The sequence below is a fragment of the Musca autumnalis genome, unplaced genomic scaffold (genome assembly GCF_047663935.1).
Source record: "Musca autumnalis isolate F117 unplaced genomic scaffold, ASM4766393v1 scaffold_3, whole genome shotgun sequence".
Classification (NCBI taxonomy): domain Eukaryota; kingdom Metazoa; phylum Arthropoda; class Insecta; order Diptera; family Muscidae; genus Musca; species Musca autumnalis.
The window spans coordinates 52,733,866-52,754,359 of NW_027411866.1; the positions used below are offsets into that span (position 1 = coordinate 52,733,866).

At 34.3% G+C, this 20,494-nt stretch overlaps 2 protein-coding genes across 3 annotated transcripts in view; one reads left to right on the plus strand and one right to left on the minus strand.

The window, feature by feature from the left end:
• SMC6 (Structural maintenance of chromosomes 6) overlaps window positions 1-20,494 on the plus strand; it is a 67,258-nt gene that overhangs the window by 16,959 nt on the left and 29,805 nt on the right. The gene's annotated exons all lie outside the window — the stretch shown is intronic.
• The window catches only part of LOC141398953 (proteasome-associated protein ECM29 homolog), a 48,369-nt gene continuing 33,753 nt past the window's right edge, over window positions 5,879-20,494 (minus strand). Inside the window, exons 3-6 of the mRNA XM_073976791.1 lie at window positions 6,678-6,829; window positions 6,446-6,614; window positions 6,121-6,385; window positions 5,879-5,962 (exon numbers count right to left, since the gene is read on the minus strand). Coding sequence (XP_073832892.1) covers window positions 6,123-6,385; window positions 6,446-6,548 — 366 coding nt within the window. The 5' untranslated portion in view covers window positions 6,549-6,614; window positions 6,678-6,829 and the 3' untranslated portion in view covers window positions 5,879-5,962; window positions 6,121-6,122. The remainder of the gene's footprint in view (window positions 5,963-6,120; window positions 6,386-6,445; window positions 6,615-6,677; window positions 6,830-20,494) is intronic.

A 20,494-nucleotide genomic window follows, 5' to 3' on the forward strand; every position in this document is an offset into this window, starting at 1 on the left:
GAATGACGAATTCTTAACTATATATAGAACGTGTTTACGAAGAATTAGATCTGTATGTCATTTAGGGGCAGAGTTATGGATGCCCAAATTATTACGAATATAGACGAACGAACAAAAAATAGTTACAAAAACAGGGGGTTAAACTCAAATTTAGTGCTTTAGGAGGGTTACCATAATGTCGACCATGAAAATTAATTTTTGTGGAAGCTGTGTTGGCAAAATGTAAAAATTGGTTGAAGCCAACACGTTTTTTATGTTCCCTTCCGATTTCTGGCTTAACCTTACATTTTGTAGACCTATCTATGCCCAAAGAATAAAATCACAGAATACTGCATAGCCAACGTAATAGTAGTGTATGATTTTTAGATATATCCATTGCATACATCTAAAATTGATGGTAACATTTTGAAGCCGGAATTTGGGTGTTTTTTTTTAATAATCCGAACGCGCAACAAGATAATAACAGGATTATAGAACTCGTATATGTCATGAGTATCCTAGTAATTGGAGTCTAAGAGCCAAAATTTGATGCGTGAATTTATTCAAAATACAAGTTACAAAAGAGTAAATTCAAATTACAAACGGAATTATTCAAATTGCAAATTTAATTATTCAAATTACAAAAGAGTAAATTCAAATTACAAATGTAATTATTCAAATTACAAGTTACAAACGGAATTATTCAAATCACAAATGTAATTATTCAAATTAAAAAAGAGTAAATTCAACTTACAAACGGAATTATTCAAATTACAAGTTACAAACGGAATTATTCAAATCACAAATGTAATTATTCAAATTACAAAAGAGTAAATTCAAATTACAAACGGAATTATTCAAATCACAAATGTAATTATTCAAATTACAAAATAGTAAATTCAAATTACAAACGGAATTATTCAAATTACAAGTTACAAAAGGATTTTATATAGCCGGTGGCGAAGACTCCCGATGCCCTTCATCTTCGATAGCATATTTTGAACCATGGATGGAGGAGGGTGGAGTCGTTTTTTATTTGAGATGAATTTTTTATAGTGCCTATATAAGCTTGATGCAGGGATGCCATATGTAAGGGCCGCCTTGTAGACAGCGGCGCCGGTTGTATCAATCATTTGTATTGCATCTTCTATCCTATGCTTATAACCTTTTGCGTTATAAGTACACCCTTTCCGGCTGTTGACAATTTTTTGTTTTTTTTTCCAGAACAATCTTTCTTTATCCTTTTCTGCAAAAAAGAAGGGGAAAATAATTTGTGTAGGGTGAGATAAGGCTGGGGTTTCGGAAATTCGAAGTAGAAGGGTACGAAAAGTACCAAAAGGTACTAAATAAGGTACCCTTTGTATTCGACGAAGGGGAAATATTCTATTAAGAGATCTATTGTAATGTAGGATTTAAGTAGTTCTGGAAATTCGACTTTGGTGGCGGATAGATGAATCTTATTATATTATTATTTTCTTCTACATTAGCAATATGACTTGGAAACAAAAACAAACCCAAAAAGGATTATAATGACAAAAGCCTTAGAATCCAGAAAAAAGTATGACATGGACCAAATTGTTCTTGGTACACCACCATTTTATGTTGTTGAGCGTTCCTACTACCCGTGGAACAGGATGGGGTTTGTAGAATCCACGCGGAAAGATTTGTTCGACTTCTTCGCTGGTAAAAGCGAAGAAATAAAAAAATGCATGCTGTCATTCGATGCTTTGTATATGCTTTCCTCTTAACTGGCATGAAATCGAAATGGATGCTCTTCATTTGAATGGATTTGATTGAAAACAGGGTCAATTACACCACAGCGGATGTCAACGGAATGCTATGCCGTATTTATGATGCAGCAGAAAACATCGGCGTTATAATTGTTGCCAACGTCTGCGATGCTGCTAGCGAGCACATGGGATTGGTACCAAATTATTCTATTCATAATTTCGAATATCGTGGAAAACTATTTATTATTGACATGGTCCACTTATTTTCAAATTTAGTAGGACAATTCCTATCTGATGAAGTACGCTGTAATAAATTGGTCGTTTGGCATAAGCTTGCTGTGAAGGACTTTCTTCTTACAACTACCATACATTTTCATTTGAGAAATACGAAAAAATTTTTAACAACGCCTGTGCAGCTGAACTTGAGGAGAAATCGCGCTTGAATACCACTGACAAGGACTTACAGAATATATTTAAATTCGTATCTATAAATACAAAATTATTAAGAATTCTAAAAGTGTGAGGAAGATCACTGGAACATAAAAGAACGATTATCAGACAATATAAATCGTTCCTGGAAACACTCGATTTTCCAAACAGGGGCAATTTATACACCACATTGATTGTATGGGAAAAATTGTTTGATGAACACGGTAATGTGTATTATCAATACCTCACAAGTCATCATACAATTGAAAAATTCTTGAAAGATGTAAGACGACGAATAGGACCTATGCCAACATTATCTAACATGGAGTATGCAAAGGCTCGATTCGATGCCTGCATCGAATGCACCGACAGTTTGGAAGGGTCATACAATTTATTTATGAAAGAATCACAATTCCTATAATAAAGATTTTACTGAAAATTCTAGTTAAAAGTGTATTTTTTCTTACCTTCACGGGGAGTGGGGGCACGCAAACCGTGGACATTGGATGTTGTGGGTTCAGGTTTAAAAGCAGGTGAGGGGCCAAGTTGGTTTCGCATCGGTGAGGGGCCAAGTGGGTTTCGCATCGGTGAGGGGCCAAGTGGGCTTCGCATCGGTGAGCAGGCAGGTGAGGGGGTGCATGGAGTACATATCCCATCGCTTTCTTCGGAATCTGTACCGAAGAGCAATGGGCTATGAATCCTCTCTCTTTCAAATTTCATCATAGCACCCACTGAAGGTGATGAAGATGCAGATCTTGTTGAGCCCATAATATCAAGATCGTTTAAATCAGCATTACAACCTGCAATACTGTTTCTAGAAACTCGGACCACAGCCTCGTCCACAACTTTTGAATTATTCATAGCAATCATGAATACTCACGTAGGGAGCTTCTCACGAGTGAGTTGCAGCTCACTTCTCACGTCTCGACCTATCACAAATGACAAGGGAGGAGCGAAAAAAGTAAAGAAGGGTTCACAAGTTGGAAAATTGAAAATAGTGCCGCATTTTGTGAACCCTTGAAATATAATTTGTGTTGCCATATCGTTATTTTATTTACAAATGATTTTGCAATATCTAAATAATCGTAATTTTTATAAAACACTACTATAGCTCTGTTCCAGAACTAAAAAGTTTTTACAATTTTTACCACTTTTACACATTTTGCGTTCCCGTACACAAAATTTATATGAAAATCGTTTACGACTTTTACAACTTTTACGACTTTTACCACTTTATAAAGTACGGGAACAGGCCATATATTTTAAATTAAATTAATATTTCTAAAACAAAAAATACTTTTTATCAACAATCCACTTTAAAAATACTTGGTAATTGATAAAAAATTACTAAATGTTTGACATGTGGCAGCATCTGTAACAGCTGTTTTTTTGTTTTGACAAATATGTAAAAATTGTTTATTTACGCACGAAGAATTTCTGCAATTTGCAAAAAGTGATCAAACATCGTTTAAAGGTCATTAAATGGCAAAAAGAAATGAAAATGTTTAATATTGCATTTTGGATGATGGCCGAAACGACAAGCGCTGAGGAATACAAAGAAAATCAAGCAAAATTTTGTGGAAGTTGTTCCATGCAATGCCAATATCTCACTGGATCTTTTGTATTAGTTCAAATGAAGTTGTGAAAGATCCCATCTTCAGCATTTGAAGGAATTTCAAGAATTGTAAATAAATACATTACCAGCATTAGGACCAATTTTATGAATGCTAAGTACAATTCAATTAAATCCCTTTCTTCAACATTTAAACCAATTTCATAATGTTATCTTTCTTTTTGTTATGTTTTTATTTATAATACATACTTTTATATTTAACTTTATGAATTTAATACTTCATATTTTGACTTCTTCTTGATGCCATCCAAAATGATTTGGATCTTTTGGTGGGTAACGGTCTTGTAAAAAGAATGGGCGAAGGAGGTAAAAAGGTGACATTTCACTTGCACTCATGTTTAAATAGCATTTTTGGCATCGAATATTTTGCTGGGAACCTTAGCGAACAAAGAACAATTCAAAGGCACTTACGATAGTACCTACATGCATATGTACATTAATATGCACATTGTTCTATCGAGGAACAACAATTGCAGAAAGGGGTTGCTCCTGATTGGGTCCTCTCCCATTCTTGTTGTCATCCTATGATTCTGAACCGCTTCCCATATCTGAAAAATATTGGCCAACTTCAACTCCGCCTCCAAATGACGCCAAACCCGATTGAGGTCTTCCTTGCTTCATTAAAACACGGATGAACATGTACAGTTGCCAAAAGAATTTCTAATTGTTTTTTATTTGTTACTTTCAACGTAAAACACAAATAAATGCAATTAATTGTCATTACAAATGCAAAATATTCGTTTTCGTCGATTTTTTCTATAAAAAATTTCCATATTTACATTTTTTTGTTCAACTCACCTTGAATTCTGTAGTGAGAGAAAATTGCCTCACATTCTCACTTTTTTGACATTTATGATAGCTACTTTTCTCACGAACGTGAGTTTTGTTCTCCCTTATGATGTTTATAATAAGGGAGGAGGCGAGAGTGAGAAAACTCACGGTGAGATGATGTTTATGATTGGGCTGTTTATCTTTGGTCCCCATTTCATTTGATTGAGGCTTCATAGATCGATAGCTGTTAACATTTACGCGATTTGGAAGCGGTTCCTATCCTCGCACTGCCAGATGTTGATGGCTTAATGCACATTGTTCCACTTGTCGCCGCCGCCGCACCACATCTAATGGACTTTTTATTCTTTTGCGATTTATTCGATATCAATGAGTCCCTTGAACGTTCTGTATCCGAACCAGCACCCATGGGTAGTGGCGTTAAGGTGGCAATATTATTGTGATCCAGTTCTGTACTGCAGGAGTTTGAATTTGAGTCTTCCGAATAATTAACAGAATTCGGTAAGAGTTGGCGCTGTTATTTGGAGTAAAACTTGTATTCAGTGATGTATTGACGTTATGTTGCTGCTGCTGATGGTGTTGATTTTCATCCCTTTCTTCCATTTTTTTCATTACCTTTAATAGAACCTCCAGCAATTTCTTGTTAGTTTCTTCGATATCTTCTAAAAGTTCCATACAGCGATGCAGAATGTCCAATAAACACATAACAATATTTTCCGTCGAACTCATGTTTTGAAAACGTCCTTCACTTTTTTCACTTTCAAAATCCAAACAATATTTTTTCCAATTTACACGTGCCACAACAACATTTTCCAAAATATTTTTTTTTTCAAATAATCCAAAATATTTTTTTTCCAATTTACACGTGCAACAACAACATTTTCCAAAATATTTTTTTCCAAATAATCCAAAATATTTTTTTTCCAATTTACACGTGCAACAACAACATTTTCCAAAATATTTTTTTTCCAAATAATCCAAAATTTTTTTTTCCAATTTACACGTGCAACAACATTTTCCAAAATAATTTTTTTCCAAATAATCCAAAATATTTTTTTCCAATTTACACGTGCAACAACAACATTTTTCAAAATATTTTTTCCAAATAATCCAAAATATTTTTTTCCAATTTACACGTGCAACAACATTTTCCAAAATATTTTTTTCCAAATAATCCAAAATATTTTTTTCCAATTTACACGTGAAACAACAACATTTTCCAAAATATTTTTTTCCAAATAATCCAAAATATTTTTTCCAATTTCCACGTGCAACAACAACATTTTCCAAAATATTTTTTTATTATTTTATGGTGGAGGGAAATTCCATTGAAGATGATGTTGAGGTGGAGGAGGAGCAGGAGATTGCTGAGGGCACTTCTATGGTGTGTGGTGTGGGGAATCTGTAAAGTATGTTGGTCTTTAAATTTGGAACGCTTCATATATTGAAAATTGTCTCGAAAGAAGATGCATGATTTGGGACAGTTCTAAGATAAAAAGCTCTTCTCTCTCCATTATCAACCCATAAAACAGACTTCTTCCAAAAAAAATTAACACTTACCACTATCGTCTGACAACAGCTCGGTAAGAGCACATTGCAACATTTGCTTCTTGTTGAGTACTGCTGGTCAATAGCTGCAATTTTTGATAACGGCCAAAAGCCACACAGAACACGATTGGCGACAATGTGGAATTTGGTTCGGGTACAAGACGTATTGGGGAGTTCAAAAATGTTTTTGGTATGACAGTCCATTTGCTTATCATAGAAAAACATTTGGCAGCAGCTGATATGAGTAAATCCTGAGGTCCTTTCACCAAGAATTCAGCTGAAAAGAAAAAATAGTTATATTTTCTTTGAAGTGCTCCCACAGACTCCAGGCCTTTACCTATAAATTTGGTGGCATCCACAAATTGTGACCAATTCTGATAGTATTTCTCCACCTCATATTGTTTATATTTCTGAATAATGCGACTAAAGGCATGACCCATTACCAACAACCAGCCATGTTTGTGTTCCAATGACCGTTAAGGCAACTCCTTAATACAATCACCAATCTATAAACAAATGATTCCTTGTGGGTAAAAGTAAAATAAATGATAATTAAAAGAAATACCCACCTGAGCATTAAACTCATTTTCATCAAAACCATAGGCCCATATTGGAACGCATATCCTCGGAAACGTCTTTTAGGGAATTAGTTAATGGGTTGGTTGGTTGGGATACCATCACGACAAGATTCTTGAGCTTCTCGGTAAAACTTATGACCAACCTGAAACGGATCGCCTTATTTTATTGTGGCGCACCAAATGTGTGTAGACCTTAACATGTTTGACGCCATACGCTACGTCAAACATTAAGATGGCCTAGTGGCAACACTGGAGTTTGGCACCACTGTAAGTCTAATTACATTCACTATCACACATACGTATGTGTAAATGTGAAACACGATCCAGCCATCACAGTGATCATTTATTAATAATCAGCAAAGGGAGCACAACAGCAAGAAAATAAAAATCATATTTAGACCGTAGTGAAAATAAATATTTTAGCAAAGTGTGCACAAATGTTAAAGACTGTCACATAACCTCTTTAAAAGGGGATATTCTTATAAGAAGATCTACAAATAATAATAACCTTAATAAGTGAATATTACATTGTGACATTTTGCAAAAACCTCAAGCCTCACAAATGAATTTGCATTTAATGCAATAAATTTGAATTATTTTCAAGGTGATTTTTTTACTGATTTTGCGTTTTAATGCATAGTGACATCAACAAAACTGGAAAATTCCAAATCTTGTAAAGGGCATTCCTGATCTTACATTGGTAAATTGCGAAGCGAATTTACAACAACAATTACGAGCATTATTCTGGAATTATTGACGACACTGCCAAGCAAAGGAACAGATCTCTATAGACACAGAAGAAGGAAAAAACCATCAATCCTTCCCAGCTGTGGGACATGCACCCAGACATAACCACGTAAACAATTTATTCGGTGATGTATTAATGAAATTAAAATGTAGTGATTTGTGGAAATTTAGAATATTATAATGTGGAAATTTTAGACATAAAATTATTACAAAATAGTACTGTTCGACTTAATTTTTGCCATTTCCATAAAAATTAACCTGCTGCAAATAATGGTTCATAAACGATATATTTACATATTGATAAATATGTAATACATATGTATACATAATTTTTTTGACTTATTGAATTTTTGCTTTCTCTGAATTTCTTGCTTTCTGTACATAACGGTACTTAGTTGACCTTCATGTACATACATATGGCCTGTTCCCGTACTTTATAAAGTGGTAAAAGTCGTAAAAGTTGTAAAAGTCGTAAACGATTTTCATATAAATTTTGTGTACGGGAACGCAAAACGTGTAAAAGTGGTAAAAATTGTAAAAACTTTTTAGTTCTGGAACAGAGCTATAATTAGACATACATATTTTTTTTAAGTTTCTTCTTGTAAACAACATCCCGCTAGGAGTTTAAGAATAGTTTAGAGTTTTTGTAAAACAAGATGAGTGTCAAATATTAGAACACAACCCAGCAAACATTTTTAAACCTGACCCAAATATAATATTTTAATGGGTAATTTTTTCGAGTGCTAGATTATTGAGCTCAATCATCAGGCTATTTTAATAGACTTTTTGGTTAGTGCCATTGCACAAAATGGGGTTCTTATTATAAACAAAATATTTTGACATTTAGCCTTTTTCTATTTTCATCTTTTTTTTTAATTTTTATTTTTTTTTAATTTTTATTTTATTTAATAATTAATGCAAATATGCAATTAATTTTTCATTTTTAATTCCAATTATTTTTCTTAAATATTATTATGAATTATGTACAATAAAATGAATTTTGTTATGAATATGAAATGCTAAACTGACTTCGCATTTAAAAGGAATGTTGGGTAACCAAGGCTTTTAGGATTTAGGAAGGTCACATTAAGGGACATTGTTAAATTAAAGGTACATACAATGTCATAGGTGACAGGGTGGGACAAGTGTACCTCGGTATGACATAAGACCTCGTCATACCACAAATGGTCACAGGTAAGATACAACAATGACTCACAATTGACCTTGTGCAATATAATTTAAAATCAACTCTACTTTTTAATAGACGTTTGGTTTCCGTGGCATGGAATGTTTATTTTAATATGTTCGCGCGCTGAAGAATAACGGGTTGAGAACTTACCTCCTGGATGAGCTAGCCAGGCAAATTTGTTATCTTACCATGCCCAAACCGACCTCGTATATTTTTCATACATTTTTATTCGATTTCATGCTTTGAATTTATTCAGCGGATAGCCGGCGCGCAGCATATATGGCGCCCAACGAAATACATTTTGTGTATTTTGACCTTTTGATTTTAAATTATTTTTGCACCTTTTTCGAAAAATCAGTTCTTTGAACAAATTAAAAATTCTGAGTCATTGATTGGATCTTATTATCGATTGTTCTAATTGAATCATATACAGGTGACTTCTATTGGAACATTTTAGTGACATATTTGTTTTTTTTTTTTATTTATGGATATTTTTGTCATTTATATAAGACCTTTTTACTGGGACCTGTATATACTTGGTAAAATTGACATAAATTGAAATAAATATATCCGTATTCAGATTTAGGATTTTAAATGCCTAGATCTTTTTATCTTTTGATGAGGAATTTAGAGTCCAAACTGACGACTAAGAGTAGTTCAGTTTATGTTGCATAAAGGAATCATTACTAGGTAAATCGATTTTGTCTTGACTTTTCCTTCAGACTTTTGTCTGGTCTTTTATAAGATATTGGACAATAGACGCTGGTCAATGTTAGGACATAAGGCTAAAGCATTAGAATAATAAAATAGATCAGCAGATTTCTGAATATAAATTAATTTCGCTTGGAGTCATCAATAAATTTCTTCAAGTCATATAGAATAGACAGTATACTTCGGTATCTTTGCAATTCTTTTGTGTGTGACCTGAAGACTTAATAGTATTGTTACTCAACATTCCTTGAAATTTTATGAAATATTTTCGATTTATTTGAAAACTTTAATACATTTAAAGTTATTTTATGACATTTTTTTTAATATGAGCAAACGTGTTACACGATCGACTTCCAGTACATCAAGTAACCGTTCACTAAATACACAATTTTCCAGTACTAGAGGTAGAGGTTCTCCAACTACTACAATTTACAATAGAGCTAGTAGTGCAGAACTTTCCAGTACAAAAGCAAATTCTAAAAATATTTTAAATACGTCTGCTACTTCCACTAGAGGTCGAGGTAAATCATTATTTTTATCTATTGAGTCAGAAGATACTGATTCGTCTGAAGACTTAAATAATCCACCAAATATGGCGTCAGAAGAAAATAACGTGGGATCTGGTAGACCTCCTCCACCATTGACAAAACGCCCTGATAATCAGGACCTTGACTCACAGTCACTCCTTTTATATTTCCGAAAAGTTATGAGGGAAACTCAGGAAGAATTTAGGAGAGAAATTAGCTCGATTCGACAGACATTAAGCCAACCTACGGGTTCTAGAGCGACTTCTGAGAACAGAATTGATGGGGACTTACCTTCTCCAAATACGAGCATACCTTCAAACTTTTCTTCTGGATTTTCGAAAAATCTTAAAGATTGGAATATCACATACAATGGTACAGGTAGTGTTTCGGACTTTTTATTTAAAATAGATACCCTTACGGAAAGGTCTCAATGCCCATATGATCATCTAATGGTAAATTTTCAAGTTTTCCGGAATGGAAAAGCTGATGAGTGGTACTGGATGTACACAAAACAGAATCCAGGTTTGACCTACCCTCAGCTCAAAGCTGCCATGACCCGCGAATTTGGAAATCTTGAAAGTGATCATGAGGTAATTATAAGGATGTCTACTCGTAAGCAACATTTTAAAGAAAGTTATGATGACTTTCATTCAGTAATAGTCCAAATGAACCAACGGCTTGGTCAACCATTACCTGATACTTCAGTAATAGACATTATTAAGAAAAATGTGAATACTGACCTTAAGATTATGCTTTTCATAGCCAGCCCAAAGGACTTAAGTGAGCTTAGGGACATTGCTAGAAAGGCCGAAAAGGTATTTCAAGAAAATAAATCCCAAATTACTGTAACCCGACCTAGTCAGATTTTAAGTCAGAAGAAAATATTCCACAGGAACATTTGTCTTCTGAACACCATTCACAGTCGAAATATGAAACTAAACTTGAAATTATACAGCCTTCGTGGCAGATTTTAAAATGTAGAGAGAGGTACAAGAAAAGAAAAATATTTAGAAAAGCTATTGAATCGTAATTTTTATCTACTTCTGATGATGGTAGACCATATGCCAGGATTACAATTTTTGATTATGACATTCTATGTTTGCTAGACTCTGGACAAATGTATCTGTTTTAGGAAAGGGTAGCTTAGACTTTATAAAGAAAAACAATATTAAATTGGAAAGATTTAGATCTAAAATTTCAACAGCAAATGGTACGAAGAATGAAGTTCTTGGTTTTTGTTCACTTCCAGTGATATTTAAAGGTGTGAAGAAAAATATCGTCTTTTATATAGTTCCGACCTTATCTCAAGAGGGATATCTTGAAGTGGATTTTTGGAGAGCATATGCCCTTGCTCCCAAGATTATACCCGACATTTCATGCTTGGAGATAAAAGAAAATAAAGACGCTTTATTTCACGACCTCACCCCAGAACAAAAACTTGAACTCGACACCAGAATTTTAGACTTCCCATCTTTCGAAAAGCTAGGGCTTGGTTGCACAAAACATATTGAGCATCATATTGACACTGGAGATGCAACTCCTGTCAAATCCAAGCATTACCCCCTTTCGCCCCCTAGACAAGCAGAAGTTTACGAGGAGTTAGATCGACTTTTAGACCTCGGTGTAATAGAGGAATCAAACTCTCCTTGGTGTAGTCCCATAGTTACAGTTAGGAAGCCTGGGAAAATAAGACTTTGTCTTGATTGTAGGAAGTTGAATTCCTTAACTAAAAAGGATTCCTACCCACTTCCTCATACTAACGGCTTATTGAGTCGTCTTCAAGACACTCATTATATAACTGGGATAGACCTTAAAGACGCTTATTTTCAAATAAAACTGTCTGAGACCTCTAAGGAAAAGACAGCCTTTGCAGTGCCAGGGCGACGTCTTTATCAATATAAAGTAATGCCTTTCGGTGTTTGCAATGGACTATGAGCCGTCTTATGGACAAAACTATACCTTCAATGATAAGAGACCGAGTTTTTATTTATTTAGACGACCTCCTCGTATGTAGTCCTGACTTTGAAAGCCATATGTCCTTGTTAGCCGAAGTAGCTCAGTGCCTAAAATCAGCTGGCCTTACAATTAATGTGAAAAAGAGCAACTTTTGTCAACGAGAGATAAAATATCTTGGTTATAGGATAGGAGGTGGAATTTTGAAGGTTGACCCCGACAAAGTCGAGGCTATTGTTAACTTTCCTCTCCCAAAGTCCCCACGCCAAGTTAGACGTTTTGTTGGCATGGCTAATTGGTATAGTGCTTTCATCGATAATTTTTCTGACCTTTCTGGACCTCTCACAGACTGCCTTCAAAAGTCAAATAAACCTTTTAAGCTCACACCAGAAGCCATTGACTCTTTCTCTAAATTAAAAGCGGCCTTGTCAAGTGCACCAGTACTGGCTCAACCAGATTTTAATAGAGAATTCGTAGTTCAGTGTGATGCGTCACGAGTAGGGGTAGGCGGTGTTCTCTATCAAGTCGATGATGACGGAAAAGAACACCCAATTGCTTTTGTGTCCCAAAAGCTGAATAAGGCTCAACGCAATTATACAGTGACAGAGCTTGAATGCCTTGCAGCCATCACTTGTGTACATCGTTTCAGACCTTATATTGAAGGACTTCTTTTCAAAATTGTGACCGACCACTCAAGCCTCAAATGGCTCATGAGTCAAAAGGCCCTCTCTGGTAGACTTGCTAGATGGAGCCTCAAGCTCCAAGGTTTTGATTTTAAGATGGAGCATAGGAAAGGTACGTTAAACGTAGTTCCAGACACTTTATCAAGATTTGATGTCGATGAACTCGACCTTAATTTAGCTCCACCTGACATAGACCTCACGTCACCCGAATTTGACAGCCCTGATTATTCGAAATTGAAAAATAACATTCTGGAAAATAAAGTCCCAATTTACATTAGGCGAGTTTACTTGCGGCAATTGTCAGTTTGTAGGTGAGAGAGGTTGCTGAGAGGCAAAGGGTTACCATATGTCTCACCTCTCTCTCCTACAAAATGACAATTGCCGCAAGTAAACTCGACCAATGTAAATTGGGACAAAGAATCATTACCTGACCTTCGGGTTTCTAATAATGTGATCCACAAAAGAGTTAAATTTCGTGATGGAGAAGAAACCGAAGAGAGTCTTTGGAGGATATGGCTACCCCAGACCTTGACTCATGACATTATTAATAAAGCTCATGAAGAAGGTTGCCATGGAGGTTACCACAAAACACTCTATAGACTGAGACAAAAATTCTTTTGGCCACGGATGGCACGTGATGTTAAAGATCTTATCAGGAAGTGTGATGATTGTAAGATGATTAAGCCGAATAATCGGATCTCTAGACCACCAATGGGTGAACAATTTATTACTTTTAGACCTTTTCAGAGGTTATATTGTGACTTCTTGGGTCCTTACCCATGTAGTAAATCGAAAAATTGTCAGTTGTTCATTGTGGTTGATCATCTCACTAAATTTATTTTTCTGAAGCCTATGAGATCGGCTACTTCTATAAACGTCATTGATTTTTTCCAGAATTACCTCTTTTGCACTTTCGGTGTTCCACAATATGTCCACAGTGACAATGGTAGACAGTTTGTCTCCAAAGAGATGCAAGATTTCCTATCCCTTTATGGAATTACCCACATAACAACAGGTTTTTAACTCTCCGCAGGCGAATGCCTCCGAAAGAGCAAATAGAGAAATTATTTCGAAGATTAGACTTTTCCTTAAAGATGACTCTGACCATACAAATTGGGATAGAGACATTTATAGAATTTTATCGGTACTACGCAGTGATTATCATTCTGCTATTCAGACTTCACCTTATTTTGCGGCATTTGGTCAAAATATGATTTTACATGGTTCGACTTATTCGATTTTAAATCAATTGAATATGTTGAACGATGATACCATAGTTCAGAATGCAGACCGACTACAAAATATACGTGATAAAATTCGAAAGAATCTTGACCTAGCTCACGAGAAAGCTGCTAAGACCTATAATACTAGAGTCAGACCGATTAATTTTGTTGAAGGACAGGAAGTTTTTAGGGTAAATCACTCACAAAGTGATTTTAAAAATGCTATTAATGCGAAATTTAATCCAAAATATGTCAAATGCCGAATTCGGAAGAAAATAGGTAATGCCCTATATGACATTGAAGACCTTAAGGGAAATTACATAGGTAAATACCATGCTTCGGATCTTCGAGCATAGCATAGCCATATTTCTGACTTTAGTAGAGCCCGGCTTCGTAGGTCGAGCCACACGTTTTTTTCCGGCTATCCTGCCTGTTCGTTCTACGATCATAGATCTTGAGACGAAGCAGTTTTGAAACGGATCCCCTTATTTTATTGTGGCGCACCAAATGTGTGTAGACCTTAACATGTTTGACGCCATACGCTACGTCAAACATAAAGATGGCCTAGTGGCAACACTGGAGTTTGGCACCACTGTAAGTCTAATTACATTCACTATCACACATACGTATGTGTAAATGTGAAACACGATCCAGCCATCACAGTGATCATTTATTAATAATCAGCAAAGGGAGCACAACAGCAAGAAAATAAAAATCATATTCAGACCGTAGTGAAAATAAATATTTTAGCAAAGTGTGCACAAATGTTAAAGACTGTCACATAACCTCTTTAAAAGGGGATATTCTAATAAGAAGATCTACAAATAATAATAACCTTAATAAGTGAATATTACATTGTGACATTTTGCAAAAACATCAAAGCCTCACAAATGAATTTGCATTTAATGCAATAAATTTGAATTATTTTCAAGGTGATTTTTTTACTGATTTTGCGTTTTAATGCATAGTGACATCAACAAAACTGGAAAATTCCAAATCTTGTAAAGGGCATTCCTGATCTTACATTGGTAAATTGCGAAGCGAATTTACAACAACAATTACGAGCATTATTCTGGAATTATTGACGTCACTGCCAAGCAAAGGAACAGATCTCTATAGACACAGAAGAAGGAAAAAACCATCAATCCTTCCCAGCTGTGGGACATGCACCCAGACATAACCACGTAAACAATTTATTCGGTGATGTATTAATGAAATTAAAATGTAGTGATTTGTGGAAATTTAGAATATTATAATGTGGAAATTTTAGACATAAAATTATTACAAAATAGTACTGTTCGACTTAATTTTTGCCATTTCCATAAAAATTAACCTGCTGCAAATAATGGTTCATAAACGATATATTTACATATTGATAAATATGTAATACATATGTATACATAATTTTTTTGACTTATTGAATTTTTGCTTTCTCTGAATTTCTTGCTTTCTGTACATAACGGTACTTAGTTGACCTTCATGTACATACATAATTAGACATACATATTTTTTTTAAGTTTCTTCTTGTAAACAACATCCCGCTAGGAGTTTAAGAATAGTTTAGAGTTTTTGTAAAACAAGATGAGTGTCAAATATTAGAACACAACCCAGCAAACATTTTTAAACCTGACCCAAATATAATATTTTAATGGGTAATTTTTTCGAGTGCTAGATTATTGAGCTCAATCATCAGGCTATTTTAATAGACTTTTTGGTTAGTGCCATTGCACAAAATGGGGTTCTTATTATAAACAAAATATTTTGACATTTAGCCTATTTCTATTTTCATCTTTTTTTTTTAATTTTTATTTTTTTTAATTTTTATTTTATTTAATAATTAATGCAAATATGCAATTAATTTTTCATTTTTAATTCCAATTATTTTTCTTAAATATTATTATGAATTATGTACAATAAAATGAATTTTGTTATGAATATGAAATGCTAAACTGACTTCGCATTTAAAAGGAATGTTGGGTAACCAAGGCTTTTAGGATTTAGGAAGGTCACATTAAGGGACATTGTTAAATTAAAGGTACATACAATGTCATAGGTGACAGGGTGGGACAAGTGTACCTCGGTATGACATAAGACCTCGTCATACCACAAATGGTCACAGGTAAGATACAACAATGACTCACAATTGACCTTGTGCAATATAATTTAAAATCAACTCTACTTTTTAATAGACGTTTGGTTTCCGTGGCATGGAATGTTTATTTTAATATGTTCGCGCGCTGAAGAATAACGGGTTGAGAACTTACCTCCTGGATGAGCTAGCCAGGCAAATTTGTTATCTTACCATGCCCAAACCGACCTCGTATATTTTTCATACATTTTTATTCGATTTTATGCTTTGAATTTATTCAGCGGATAGCCGGCGCGCAGCATATATGGCGCCCAACGAAATGCATTTTGTGTATTTTGACCTTTTGATTTTAAATTATTTTTGCACCTTTTTCGAAAAATCAGTTCTTTGAACAAATTAAAAATTCTGAGTCATTGATTGGTTCTTATTATCGATTGTTCTAATTGAATCATATACAGGTGACTTCTATTGGAACATTTTAGTGACATATTTGTTTTTTTTTTTATTTATGGATATTTTTGTCATTTATATAAGACCTTTTTACTGGGACCTGTATATACTTGGTAAAATTGACATAAATTGAAATAAATATATCCGTATTCAGATTTAGGATTTTAAATGCCTAGATCTTTTTATCTTTTGATGAGGAATTTAGAGTCCAAACTGACGACTAAGAGTAGTTCAGTTTATGTTGCATAAAGGAATCATTACTAGGTAAATCGATTTTGTCTTGACTTTTCCTTCAGACTTTTGTCTGGTCTTTTATAAGATATTGGACAATAGACGCTGGTCAATGTTAGGACATAAGGCTAAAGCATTAGAATAATAAAATAGATCAGCAGATTTCTGAATATAAATTAATTTCGCTTGGAGTCATCAATAAATTTCTTCAAGTCATATAGAATAGACAGTATACTTCGGTATCTTTGCAATTCTTTTGTGTGTGACCTGAAGACTTAATAGTATTGTTACTCAACATTCCTTGAAATTTTATGAAATATTTTCGATTTATTTGAAAACTTTAATACATTTAAAGTTATTTTATGACATTTTTTTTAATATGAGCAAACGTGTTACACGATCGACTTCCAGTACATCAAGTAACCGTTCACTAAATACACAATTTTCCAGTACTAGAGGTAGAGGTTCTCCAACTACTACAATTTACAATAGAGGTAGTAGTGCAGAACTTTTCAGTACAAAAGCAAATTCTAAAAATATTTTAAATACGTCTGCTACTTCCACTAGAGGTCGAGGTAAATCATTATTTTTATCTATTGAGTCAGAAGATACTGATTCGTCTGAAGACTTAAATAATCCACCAAATATGGCGTCAGAAGAAAATAACGTGGGATCTGGTAGACCTCCTCCACCATTGACAAAACGCCCTGATAATCAGGACCTTGACTCACAGTCACTCCTTTTATATTTCCGAAAAGTTATGAGGGAAACTCAGGAAGAATTTAGGAGAGAAATTAGCTCGATTCGACAGACATTAAGCCAACCTACGGGTTCTAGAGCGACTTCTGACAACAGAATTGATGGGGACTTACCTTCTCCAAATACGAGCATACCTTCAAACTTTTCTTCTGGATTTTCGAAAAATCTTAAAGATTGGAATCTATATATATAAAAGAGTAGTGAGGTGAGTGACTGACTGACTGACTGATTGACTGACTGATTCATCAACGCCCAGACGAAACCGCTGAAGCTAGAAAGTTGAAATTTTGGGTGTAGGTTGCTGTTGGTGTGTAGGGGTGAGATAAGGCTGGGTTTTTGGAAATTCGACCTAGAAGTGTACGAAAAGTACTAAAAGGTACTAAATATGGTACCCTTTGTATTAGGCAAACGGTAAGAGCTAGAATTCTGAAATTTGGAATGAGGGTCACTTATGGAGAGTTAGAAAGATGTACCAAAGGGTTTTTGGAAATTCGAACTACAAGGGTACGAAAAGTACTAAATGGTACTAATTTTAGTACAATTTGGATTTGTGTGAAAGGATAGAGCTGGAATCCTGAAATTTGAAATTAGGGTCACTGATGAAGAGTAACAAAAAAGGTTTTTGGAAATTCGAACTATAAGTGCACGAATAGTACTAAATGGTACTAAATTTAGTACAATTTTGATTTGGGTGAACGGATAGGGCTGGAATCCTGAAATTTGGAATGAGGGTCACTGATGGAGAGTAAAAAAGAAAGGTTTTAAGAAATTCGAACTATAAGTGAACGAAAAGGACTAAATGGTACTAAATTTAGTTCAATTTGGATTTGGGTGAACGGATAGGGCTGGAATCCTGAAATTTGGAATGCGGATCACTGATGAAGAGTAAAAATGAAAGGTTTTTGGAACTCGAACTATAAGTGTACGAAAAGTAATAAATGGTACTAAATTTAGTACAATTTGGGTTTGGGTGAACGAATAGAGCTGGAATCCTGAAATTTGGAATTAAGGTCACTGATGGAGAGTAAAAAAGGAAGGTTTTTGGAAATTCGAATTAAAAGTATACGAAAAGTACTAAATGGTACTAAATACAGTACAATTTGGATTTGGATGAACGGATAGAGCTGGAATACAAACATTTGGAATTAGGGTCACTGATGAAGAGTAACAATGAAAGGTTTATGGAAATTCGAACTATAAGGGTACGAAAAGTACTAAATGGTACTAAATTTAGTACAATTTTGATTTGGGTGGGATTGAGCTGGAATACAGACATTTGGAATGAGGATCACTGATGAAGACTAACAATGAAAGGTTTTTGTAAATTCGAATTATAAGGGTACGAACAGTACTAAGTGGTACTAAATTTAGTACAATTTGGATTTGTGTGAACGGATAGAGCTGGAATCCTGAAATTTGAAATTAGGGTCACTGGTGAAGAGTTACAAAGAAAGGTTTTTGGAATTTCGAACTAAAACTGCACGAAAGGTTCTAAATGGTACTAAATTTAGTACAATTTTGATTTGGGTGAACGGATTGAGCTTGAATCCTGAAATTTGTAATGAGGGTCACTGATGGAGAGTAACAAAAAAGGTTTTTAGAAATTCGAACTATAAGTGCACGAAAAGTACTAAATGGTACTAAATTTAGTACAATTTGGATTTGGGTGAACGGATAGAGCTGGAATCCTGAAATTTGGAATGAGGATCACTGATGAAGAGTAAAAATAAAAGGTTTTTGAAATTCGAACTATAAGTTACAAAAAGTAATAAATGGTACTAAATTTAGTACAATTTGGGTTTTGGTGAACGAACAGAGCTGGAATCCTGAAATTTGGAATGAAGGTCACTGATGGAGAGTAAAAAAGAAAGGTTTTTGGAAATTCGAATTACAAGGGTACGAAAAGTACTAAATGGTACTAAATTTAGTACAATTTTGATTTGGGTGAACGGATGGAGCTAGAATCCTGAAATTTGAAATTAGGGTCACTGGTGGAGAGTAACAAAGAAAGGTTTTTGGAAATTCGAACTATAAGTACATGAAAAGTTTTAAATGGTACTAAATTTAGTACAATTTGGATTTGGGTGAATAGATTGAGCTGGAATCCTGAATTTTCTAATGAGGGTCACTGATGGAGAGTAACAAAGAAAGGTTTTTAGAAATTTGAACTATAAGTGCATGAAAAATACTAAATGGTACTAAATTTTATTACAATTTGGGTTTGGGTGAACGAATAGAGCTGGAATCCTGAAATTTGGAATGGGGGTCACTGATGAAGAGTAAGAAAGATGTGCCAAAGGTCGAAAAGTCGTAAATGGTAGTGAGTTTAGTATGATTTGGATTTGAAGAGCTGGAATCCTGAAATTTGGAATTAAGATTACTGTTGGAATATAGAATTGAGATATAGAGGTAGCTTTGGAAAATCGTACTAATGTGCACGAAGTAGTACTAAATGGTACGAAATTCGCTATAATTTGTACTGGCGTGAACAGATTATTGTTGGAGTGTAGGATTGACGTAGTTTTGGAAATTCGTACTTATGGAAAAGTGCTAAATGGAACTACATTCGCTATAATTTGCGTTTAGGTGAACGGATATAGCTGAGATATGAAAATACATTTTGGAAAATCGTGTACGAAAAGTGCTAAATGGTACAACATTTGGTACCTTTTGGTAGTTGCTATATGGTATAGAATTTTGTACAATTTGTGATTTTGTAAAGGGTAGAACTGGAATTTTGAAATTCGGTATTAGGGTAGCAATTGGTGTTTAGAGTAGAGGTAGGAAGGACGTTTTGAAAATTCGTACTTATTTATACAAAAACTACTAAATAGTCCTCAAATGGGTTTCAGGGGAACTGGTAAGACTGGAAAAGTGAATTAGGGTTAGGATATATGTTGAAGTAATTTTTGAAACGTTTACCTATGTGTACGAAAAGTTGGGTACCTATTTGTACAAAAAATACGAAATGGAAAAATATTTGTTATGAAGGTCAATCTAAAATTTGAGACAAAGTTCTGAGTTTGAAAAATTGTACTGAATATTGTTCCATTGATTTGATGTTAACGCCAAGGAGATTCTAAATAATGTACTGAGATTAAGTAGTCAAACGTGAAGTATCTTTTCAAAAAATGTTTATTGTTCTGACCGCTTTGGTATGTAAATTTGAAAACGTGGTCCAATGCGACAATTTTGTTAACTAGAAGGTATTTACCCCCTGATATTTAAAAATCCTAAATTGAAATG